General features: G+C 46.2%; 1 protein-coding gene across 1 annotated transcript; it reads right to left on the reverse strand.

Moving 5' to 3' along the window:
• Positions 1-1892: 1892 nt before the first annotated feature.
• Gja8 (gap junction protein alpha 8) lies at positions 1893-8704 on the reverse strand. Its single transcript, XM_021196746.1, has 2 exons — positions 8555-8704; positions 1893-3376 (listed from the first exon to the last, which is right to left on the reverse strand). The coding sequence occupies exon 2, from the start codon at positions 3368-3370 to the stop codon at positions 2048-2050; it is 1323 nt and encodes a 440-aa protein (XP_021052405.1). The 5' UTR covers positions 3371-3376; positions 8555-8704; the 3' UTR covers positions 1893-2047.
• Between the last annotated feature and the right edge of the window lie 2658 nt (positions 8705-11362).

The raw sequence follows: 11362 nt of genomic DNA on the forward strand, positions 1-11362 counted from the left end.
CCAGCCCATTGTAGGTGGTGCTATCCACAGGCTGGGGGGGGGGGAGTCTGGGGTCTATAAGCAGGCAAGCTGAGCGAAGCCATGAGGAGCAAGCATGCCTATAAGCAGTTCCCCTTTGTGGCTTCTGCATCAGCTCCTGCCTCCTGGTTCCTGCCCTGTTTGAGTTGCTGTCCTGGTTTCCTTCAGTGGTGGATGACAGTGTGGATATGTAAGCCAAATAAACCCTTTCCTCCCTAGCTTGCTTTTTGATCAAGGTGTTTTATCATAGCAATAGTAACCCAAACTAAGACCGTACTTTTATGATTTTGTGTTGGGCTGCATTCATGGCTATCCTGGGCTGGGCAGGAAGCCTGTTGCCATGAATTTCTGCCTTCTTTTTTTAAAAAATCAGATAGGTATCAAGGTCACCATCACCTGATTTTACTCATATTATCTAACATGCCTATCTGTCTGTCTATCTATCTATCTATCTATCTATCTATCTATCTATCTATCTATCTATCTATCATTGCTCTATCTACCAATCTATCTATCCAACTATCATTTATCTATCTATATACCATCTGTTCTGAAAATCAATTGAGTGAAATTGTTCCTTGTGTGAAATATACATGTATACTTGATATTTTTTTCCCTGATGGGCTCAGTGAGGTTTGTAGAAGCTTATAGGGGATGAGGCCTATGAGAGGCCCCTCTAGTCTCTGCATCTCTTTTAGGGATAAAGCTTGGACTGGGTACTGACTGAGCGTCCAGTTTGTAGGTAATAGAGTAAGACACTTTCTGCCCCTGTCACGTCTCTGCTGGCAGCTTTTTGGTGCTCATTCTGTCTGAGCAACGCTTGAGAGCTGCCTCCCTCAGGACAGGCCTGTGGGCAGCTATTTTCCAGTTTGGAACTGGTCTAGCTCCCAGCCCTAGTGAAAGGAGATGCAGATTTTTTTAGGTTGAATACTGATGTAGGAAGAAGAGAATTTTAAAAAAAGGATTTTTGTTGCTTCAGGGAAGAAAACTGCAATCGTCTTGAAAGCCTAAAGCCTTTCATTTCACAGGGAGAGGTCTGATAGCTCACTTGTTCTCTCACTGTGCTCTGGGCTGAATTCTTTCTGATACAAAGGCTCAATTGCTTTAAACCCAGGGGCACAGTGACCCAACAGAAAGGTGAGCAAGAACTCTGGTCATCTCTGGACTGATGACTTAAAACATTTCAAAGTGATAAAATGTGGTTGGGAAACCACAAAAAATAGGCCAAGACCATAAAAAAAAAGTGAGACCAATTACTTAGCAAATCTGGGCTCATTAATGTAAACTGATATTGAAATTTACTACCACACAGGTTAAATTTGGATACACTGCATTTGGTCTGCATATTGTATTTAAAATTAACTTGTTAAAGTTCCAATTATATTTTGAATTTGTTTCTCATAAAATAACAACCAAGAAAAACAAACAAACAAACAAACAAACAAACAAACAAACCAGATGCCCAGGCATCAAGGAAGCCACTGCCTGGAAGGGGCAGCGGGCTGTTGTTCCCGCTCTCCATCTTTCATGGCCCTACCTCTCTGTCATATTACAGCATGGAAACATTTGCTATTTAAATCACTGGCCTGGGTCCTGTAGGCTTTTGAGTTTGAGATCTCTCATGTAGTATAGGTGGCGTCTGCTAGGGAAGTGCTGGGGTACAGAATCTCACTGAGTGAGTGAGCACGAGAGAAGACTAGTAAAAGGTTATGAGGTAATTATGATTCTGACCTGATGGGTTTCCATGGAGAATGGAGGAAGAAAGCAAAGCCCCACCCCCACCTTCCCAGTAGCAGTTGGGATAGAAGACCAGGGCAGGCACTTCACTAGGACATCGGGTTTACCTTGATAGCGCATACAGGTGGGAGAGGCAGTCCCCTAGTTGTACAGCGTGCATTGTTCTAGAACAGCATCAAACCAGGGGTGGGAGTGGACCAAGGGACACAGAAGACTCAAAGTATATTGGCACCAGCTGGGTTTATCTTGGTCTGTATTGGCTGGAGGTGGGCTATCTTTCTTCTGTACCAGATCATATGGTGAGATCATCCGACCTGGCCCTGCTGCTGGCTTTGCTCAGCCTGCTCAAGGGCCGATTGTCATCGGTTGTCAGCTCCGGACAGAGTGAGGGTGCCTTCTCCGCAGACAGCCCTTGCTTGGTTACCTTTTCAGCTTGCAGCTCTTCTTTCTCATCCTCCTTCCCCACTCCAGGGGTCTCTACCCTCTCCCCATCTGGCACTGCAACTGTCTCCTGCCCTTCTGGGGTCACCTTCTCTGCTGCTTGCTTCTTCTCTCCCACTTCCGGTTCCACAGCCTCCTCTACAGGCGGCTCTTCCCGCTCCACTTCCTGGGCCCCCACCTGAGCATAAGAAGGCAGGGTTTCTTGGTAACCCCGTGACATATCTGCCAGGGGTCCTGTGCCGATCTTCTCCTCAAACTGACCAAAAGGCTTGGCCGAAAGAGGGCTGGTCTCCACCATTCCAACCTCTGTCAAAGGGAAATAGTGTGATACGATCTTCTCCTCTTCTAGGAGCTGGTAGCCCTTGGCTTTCTGGATGGAAGACACTGCAATGGAGTGGAGGGACTTCTCAGCCATCTCCCCTAGTGGTTGCTCTACAGGCCTCTTGAAGGCAGACCGGATTCCTTTCATGCCCAGGTGACTCATTTCCATGATGTTGAGGAAGAGGGACACAAAAGCGACCGACAACATGAAGAGGATGAAGATGGTCTTCTCAGTTGGCCGAGACACAAAGCAGTCCACCACATTGGGGCAGGGCCACCGGCTGCAGCGATAGAGGGGCAAGATGCGGAAACCATACAGGAAGTAATGACCCACGATGAAGCCCACCTCAAAGAGGGTCTTGAAGATGATGTGGCAGACATAGGTCCTTAGCAGTGTGCCCTCCAACCGGAACTTTTTGGTGCCTTTGCTACTGCTGCTGCTCTTCCGGATGCTGGCCTGGTCTGGGGCGATTGGTACCCTCTCACCCCCGTTGCTGCGCGACTGCTGACAGAGCTCCTCAGCTTCACGGTCCTTTCGCTTCTCCTCCATGCGAACGTGGTGTACCGCGTGCCCCACGTACATCAGCGATGGAGTGGAGACGAAGATGATCTGCAGGACCCAAAGGCGGATGTGCGAGATGGGAAAGGCCTCATCGTAGCAGACATTCTCACAGCCCGGCTGCTGGGTGTTGCATACAAAATCGGATTGCTCATCGCCCCACACAAACTCGGCTGCCGTCCCAAGGATGAGGATGCGGAAGATGAAGAGCACGGTGAGCCAGACCCTGCCGATGACGGTGGAGTGCTCATTCACCTCTTCCAAGATGTTTCCCAGGAAACTCCAGTCGCCCATTGCTCACTGCCTAGGAAGCAGAAGGCAAAACCTAATTGTCCACAGTGCAACTCTGAGATGATCTCTTTCCTAGCTCTTGGAGTGACTGTCCTTTCCGAGCTGATGGACCAATCAAAGTATTCAACAGCCTCTATCAAGTGCCTCGTCTGTGCCGACTAGTGCTAAGAGGTGAAAGGGGTCTCGAAGTGTGTTTAATACTAATCTATAAAGTAGGGTTACTTACGATATCTGTCCTCATTCACCTCACACGTTGTTTGAAAGGATCTGTTAATCAGTATCTGTAAAACTCCTAGAATTTATTGAGATTCACTGTGGACCTGAAATGGAAAGCTATGGTAACATGAATTTAAATCAAGACCATACGTTGACGGAAGATTCATGAATCCTAATGCTGAAGGCAGTCCCATATACTATCGGCATCTGCTTCCAGCAACATTCTTATGTGAATGGAATTGTAGATAGCCGCCTTACTTGGGGCTGTTTGGGGCTAAGTAATGATCACATAGTTGATAGGAATTGGAAGAGAATGAGCATTTATTGAACACCCATTATGGACAGCCCTTTGATGTTTATTTCGTTTATCTTAGTCCTGGTAGACCTTAGCTATCTGATGGTAGGGACCTGCCTGCTGTAGTTACAGCTGCATAGTCAATTCCTGCTCACACAGATGTGTTTGTTTGTTTCCAACTTGCTTTCAATGTGTGAGAAAACAGGGGCTTTTGAGGCTAAACAGATGGTCTAAGATCAGGTACCTAAACGCTAGCTAGCAGTTCTGTACCCGATCCCATAGGTTGGATTCTTGAACCATTAAGAAATACTGCCTGTGATGTGGGCTACACGTTTCTCTGACTTCTGCAGTCCTAATTTATGCTTTCTTTTCCTGGGGTTGAGAGCTGAAAACCCCTCTTAATAGTTTTACAAATTGAGGGCAGTATATTTTTATTATTACCCTTTTAAATCCCAAGAGCAGAGTGAGTGCTTTAGGAGGGGATTGCATTACAGGAAGCCCGCTAGGACACGTTCAGTGTTTCACGAAATGAATAGGCTGCAGGGTTTGTTACAGGTGGCTGTTTAAATACGGCTAGGAATTTGTTCTGTAGGGAAAATAGTATTAAACTATAGAATGCCTCTAGCATAGCAGGGTTGACGAGAAGAGGACTGAGTCGATTGGGGGATACAAAGAGGACCACTCATTCAGAACTATGATAAAAGCAACCCTCCCACTTCATTTTAAGTCAGTTGTCCCTCAGAGCTGACTATCTCTGGAGCTCTGGAACTCTCTCATGCCTGCTCTTAGGGCAAGGCAATGGCTCATGTTGGAGAGCCCATCTATGGGTTTCTTCTGGACACCATCCAGAGATAAGCAGGAGGGGGTTGGAGAGATGGCTCAGCGGTTAAGAGCACCAACTGCTCTTCTGGAGGTCCTGAGTTCAAATCCCAGGAACCACATGGCGGCTCACAACCATCTGTAATGAGATCGGATGCCCTCTTCTGGTGTGTCTGAAGACAGCTATAGTGTACTTAGATATAATAAATAAATAAAACTTTAAAAAAAGAAAGAAAAAATAAGTGGGAAGTATCACAATTGGGTGGACAAGCCAAGCATCAATCCCCCACACAAGACAAATCCAGGGAGGCCTATTTCTTAACAAATAGTTCAATTCTAGCTTTAGGGCATTCTAATTTGATAGCTTATTGTTACCATGTACGTAATCTGACTATCTTAGAATAGGACATTCTGGGCTCACTTTTGGCTTTATCCCCTCTGAGCCAGCACAATGAAGATCAAAGCCACACCATAGTGTAGGACCTCCATCAATGACCAGGGATAGGGCCAAGAGCAATGACTTTAAGATCTGAACCTCTCAGCTACTGAGGAGAGACAGTTATCACCAAAATTCAGGGAACCCCCAGGATTCTTCCTACATAGCTGCAGTGAGAAGAAGAACACATAAAAATAATCACGTTTATAAAAATTAGAATAATAAAGAGAACTTGCAAGGATATGCAAACCAGGAGGAAAAAAGAAAGAAAAGGAAAAGGTAAGATGATCCAAACCAGATCAAAAACCAAAGGCAAACCAACCCTTCCCACACCCGGGGCAGATGGTACTTGTTTGTGAAGCACCCTGAATATAAACATGTAGACCAGTGACTCTTAACGCACAGTGTCCTGATACATAGTCACAGCCCAGGGCCTTACTGACAGCCAAGGCAGTCATTTCTAAATGAGAGCCAGAGTAAAGTGTTCCCCGTGTAACCCATCCTGACACATTAGGATTGTTTGGGGGCTTTGAATTTTTTTCTTATATCTACCAACAGTTTTGTGCCAAGTTACAGGCAACTGTAAGTTAGTATAAATCATTCTACTAGCACGGCAGCGAAACAGGCCACATCTGCTGTCAAGAAGAGAGGATTTAGAGAAGTTGGGGAAGCGTTAGGTCATTAAAACATGTTTTAGATGTATTTAGTGTATGTGTGTGCAGGTGTAGCGGTCAGAGAACTTTTGGGAGTGAGTTTTTTTCCCAGATAGTTTAAAAATGTTTTAATAAAACATGAATGAACATGTTTAGATATTAAAATAGTTGTACCAGGAAAATATACAAAAGAGAAACACATTTAAATTTTACATGCGGGATTTGCTTAAGGTCATTCATCTCAACCTGCTTGATTGTTACAGTAGCAAACTCTCGACAAAGAAGCACATAAGTCAGAAAAGTGTCACCATTGAGTCAGTTATAATACCCAGGCATTTGTTTACATAGAACAAGTGCTCTTAGGCCTAACCTAAGATGATGTTTCACAGTCACCAATACAGAAAAAAAGTCGTACAGGGTAAAGATAACAATCCAGTAAGTTGGATAGTATAATTGCCCAGTAATTAATCTTAATAGATTGATAATTTATATGAACATGTGCTGGACAAAATCTCCAACAAAATTAGGAACATTCATAGTAGTTGATATTGGGAAAGGAAAAGGAGTTCTCAGCAAGAGAGCCGTAAGAGGAGGTGTGGGGCGGGAGCCGGAGGAGTGTTCTATCATGGGGTTTCTGGTATCATCCTCAGGTCACAGGCGTGGTGGCAGAGCCCTTTACCTGACTTGCTGACCTCTCTTGCTGCCTTCCTCCCTTTAAATGTAAAGAAATTATTTGAAAAAGGAAATAAAATCACTTATGTACAGGTGTTTTGTCCGTGTGTACGGCTGTGCACCACTGGTGCCTGCAGGGTCCAGAAGAGGCCATCAGATCTCCTGGGACTGAATCTACATATGATTGTGAGCTCCCAAGTGTGTGCTGGGAATTAAAGCCAGGTTATCTGGAAGAGCAGCAAGTGTTCTTACCACTGAACCATCTCTTCAGCTGCCGCCCCTCCTCCTTAAATTTTTATGTGTTTGAATTATTGTCTTTTTTCCCCCCATTAATAAATATTGAACTAAGCATATTCAACATGTGCTGTATGGCTGAGTTACACCCCCCAGCCCTGGCCTTAACCAGTAAGTCACAGGAGTGAGCTGGAGTGTGGCGAAAGCTAAGCCAGAACCATCCACTTCTGTTGTCCTCTCTGTTGCATTTTGCTTGTGAACATGGAGTGAACCAGTCTAGTACAGATGGAAGATAGACTGAAGTTTATTGTCAAGCCTCAGCCCCAGGACCACAATCTATTCCTGGAAACTTCCTACTCAGGAATTGTGGGTAGAGGAGATAATTGAAGCAACAACTTAAGTCGAGTGGCCACAGCTTTCCTAGCAGTGGTGTGCACTGATGTGCCTCCCACCAGTCCCCACGCCAGGCCACGAGCTGCGCAAGCGGCTCTCACTGAGAGCTCAGATTCCCAAACACAGCGAGCACAGAACAAGACAAAACGAACAGCACACAGCTGCCAACTCCTTATTTTAAAAATAAATGTGTTAGATCACTAAATGTCTATAGTCTGACTTCACCCTCAGTGATTAAGGGAGAGAGACATGTTTTTACGACCACAAAACTTAAAGAGAACCTGGTCTCAGAACAAAGCCAAGTCTTGGAACAAAAACACATTAAACTCAGTGGAAAGCCACCTCCTTGTCCCCATTGTTGCAGCTGTATTTCTATCACAGGCTGACAAAATTTTGCCATGAACTAAAATGGTCAGATCTACGGTTTGAGACTCAGAGAATGGAGAATTATTTACCCCATGGGCGGGGAGGGACAAGCAGAGAGGTTACATGAGTCTCTCTCTCTCTCTCTCTCTCTCTCGTTTTTGTTTTTGGAGACAGGGTTTCTCTGTGTAGCCCTGGCTATCCTGGAACTCACTTTGTAGACCAGGCTGGCCTCCAACTCAGAAATCCGCCTGCCTCTGCCTCCCAAGTGCTGAGATTAAAGGCATGAGCCACCACACCCGGCTTACATGAGTCTCTTAAAGTGTCCCAGCTAGTGGGGGCAGCTCAGATGTGAGCCCTAGTCTTCCCCAGTCCAAACTCCAAGGGAATTTCTAGGGCAGTGTGGCCTTGTCCTGGGTTTGAAGAGGCTCAGAACCATGTAAACACCCATGCTTACAGGTTTCTTGAGGCATCAGTGGGTCACCCACCACTTGGGCTGGTAATGGGAGTGTGCGTGCCTCCATCCTTGGGTGTAGAGCCATTAGGCAGCAGCTCTTGCCAACAGACAACAGAAACCTGCCCCAGGAAGAGCACAGATCCTTCCTGTGCTCCATGAATGAACTGCTTTAACATTGTAAATCCTGAGCATGGGGCTTCCCATCTACCCACCGCACTCAACAGTTCCCACCTTCTCTGCCATGTCAGAGTTGTGAGTGGGAAAAACAAACAAATAAAACAACCCTGCCCCCCCCCAAACCCTGGTAACTCAGATGCTCATTTCTGTCCCCTCGATTCCTGGAGGTGTGGTCGTTCCTTCTGAAAACCTGAAAAAGTCAAGAGCTGGAGTCTGAACAACTCTATTCTCACCCGACATATCCTAGCGCTCTCCCTTCCAAACCTCTGCAAACTCTGTAGGTGAACTTGGAGAGGATTTTCAAGGTTGATCTTGAAGTGCATCCATCTCAGTCCAATGATGGACCTTGGTGACAACTTTTTTGTCTCAGAGGAAGCTATGTTTCTAGTGGGAGAGCGATGGATGGCCCCGATCATGCGTGGAAGGAAGTGAAGGGAAAACTATAGTCTAAGGCCACCCAAGGAAAACTTGCCGTCTGAGTAGTGTCCCGCGGAGAAACTGGTCTTTCTCTCTTGCTGCTCGGCAGTAAAATGGCAACTTTGGTGTCTTGCCTTTGCCACCTAAAAGCCCACCTCCCACTTCTCTACCCCGCCCCTAATGTGCTGCACGACTGAGCAGATATGACTGGATCCGGCCTGATGGGTGGGTTTTACTGTCCAGCCATATTTTAAGCTCCCAGCCAGACAGCTTTTATGAAGGGAGGGATGTTTGGAAAACAATGGGAGAGAGAGAATGGGAGAGCTGTGCTGGGCACCAGGGGGGGGGGAAGCTGACGTGGGAAAGCTTAGCTGGGGCTTCTGCAGGCTCTAAGCGTTTCTCTCAACTACAGACCAGTCCTTTATGACAGGAAATCTTTGGCTTCTTGCAGAGGACAGGTGTGGAGGATATTTTCCTAGGCCTTGAAATCGTCTTAGAGACTCTTGCTGATGTAGGGAGAGTAATATGTGACCTGTGTGTGACCTTGTGCTTCAAGTTACACACTGAATGAGAGTGATTGGTTCCCTTCAAAGGGTGACATTTCATCCTCCATTGGGGTTTGACCTTATGACACAACATCTTTAGTATGCAACCTCCCTGATGACTCTGGTCCTAGAAACAGTGGCGTGTTGAATATAGTTCTCAGCCCCAGGTATGCGATACATGCCCCAGGTGTGAGATACATGCCCCAGGTGTGAGATANGATACATGCCCCAGGTGTGAGATACATGCCCCAGGTGTGAGATAAGTTCCCCAGGTGTGAGATACATACCCCAGGACCAAGGGAACCCCAGAAGACCCCCCAAACAACACAGGCTCTTCCTATTGCTCTTGGCTGCCCACCAGAACTAGAGCCTACATTTACCCTACAAAAGACACCACTGGTTGTAAGGTAGGTAGAGAACAGGTGGGCACTGAGCTAGAATTGTTTCCATGTTGGCTATCAATCAAAGTACAGGAGGGTGCTAAGCAGGATGCTGTAGGAGAAAGACCACAGTTGATCTTGCCCAGCTCTGAATCCTATGAAACAAAAGTTCAACCTGCTGGACAAAATAGGCCTGCCCTCACCTGTACAACAGTGGCTTTGATGTTCTGGATAACCAAATGCCTTCTGATTGGAGTGTTGTGGTGGATGTGGGAGACAATCCATCCCTGGTACTTTAATCCAGATAGACTGAGGTCTAGGGAGACTGCCGACACCAATGGGGAACTTATTACTGATGCTTAAGTAAATTGACAAGGCAGCAAACTGCCTTCTAAATAGATGTAGGCTTCTATCCCTAGGTCTAGAGAAGCATCTCCCTGTAAACAACGCTGGACCCAAGGCATCCCAAGATGCTGAGAATAAACAATAGTTGTCAGCCCAGCCTAAACAAGACAAATATACCACCCCCACTAAGGCTCAGGGAACACTGAAAACGAGAGGACCAGAAGTATGTGAACCACGAGATACAGTAAAGGACTATAAACCACCTTTCTTTAGACTCAATACAACTGCTGTCATTATTAAACTCTCAGCAACTGTAGCTGCCTGCACTGCCCCTAGCAACTGTCAGTCAAGGACGGAGGAGGAGCTATGGAGTTCTACCTCTTACTCCTGAACTATTGGCTATCGATAGCTTCTGATAGAGGAGAGACTTTCTCTCTGTTGTGTACCCTCTGCTGAGCTCACCAGGCTCCAACAGGTACACCAAACCCACAGCCATATGGACAGCCCTGGTTCATCTCAGCAGGTCACAAAACAAAAGGAATAGTCAAGAATAGGAGGGAGAGATTTGTGTGGAGGAGGGGTGTGGGGGAAGATGATAGGGAGGTAGGGGTGGGAGTGGTCAGTATGTGTTGTGTACATGTGTGTGATTGCCTCAAAACAAATTTAATAAATAAAAAAAGTAAGCTTTGGACTCTAAGGGGCTTGGGTATCATTTACCAATTTTGTATCATTTCTCACAATTACAAGTATCTTTGAGGAGCTGTGCCTGAGTGCAGGCATCATGCAGGGTTATGCACTTTCTGTAAATGATGGTGTGAGGTTTGGCTCATCAAGAGGCTCTTAGATAGAGTATCACTGTGGACCCATAAAGAACAACATTGGGAGGTCACCTTGGCAGGCACAGACATGTTGTCTGAGATCCACGCCTTTTCCATTGTCTGTAAAAGTGGCTGTTTTGCCCATGTTTTCCCAATGAAAGACTTAAAACAATTTATTTTCTTTTTAGTGGTGTGTGTGTGTGTGTGTGTGTGTGTGTGTGTAGGTATGTTTATGTGTGAGAGTAGGTGCCTATGGAGTCCAGAAGAGGGCACAGGAGCCCCCTGGGCTGGAGTTCCAGGTTGCTGTGCTGCCGGGCATGGGAGCTCGGAGTGGATTTTGAATCCTCTGTAAGAGCAGTGCGGGTTTTTTTTTTCTTTTTTAATTAGATATTTTCTTTATTTACATTTCAAATGCTATCCCGAAAGTTCCCTATACCCTCCCCCTGCTCTGCTCCCCTGCCTACCCACTCCCACTTCTTGGCCCTGGCGATCCCCTGTACTGGGGCATATAAAGCTTGCAAGACCTAGGGGCCTCTCTTCCCAATAATGGCTGACTTGGCCATCTTCAGTGTGTGCTCTTAACCACTGAGCTTACTGTGGTTGTTGTGATTGTTTAATTTTCTTGTTTTTGTTTGTGTTTTGTTTTGAGACATAGTTTACCTTGATTGTCCAGGCTGGCCTCAGATGGCTCTTCTCCTGCCTCGGCCTCCCAGGCAGCCATGATCACAGGCACGCACCATTGTTTGTAATCAAACTTTGGGATATTTCATTCCAC

The sequence above is a fragment of the Mus pahari genome, chromosome 4, assembly GCF_900095145.1.
Source record: "Mus pahari chromosome 4, PAHARI_EIJ_v1.1, whole genome shotgun sequence".
In the NCBI taxonomy this organism is placed as follows: domain Eukaryota; kingdom Metazoa; phylum Chordata; class Mammalia; order Rodentia; family Muridae; genus Mus; species Mus pahari.

What these genes read in the sequence shown, in the direction of transcription:
- Gja8 (XM_021196746.1), bottom strand. Translation starts at nt 3,370, where the DNA reads ATGGGCGACTGGAGTTTCCTGGGAAACATCTTGGAAGAGGTGAATGAG.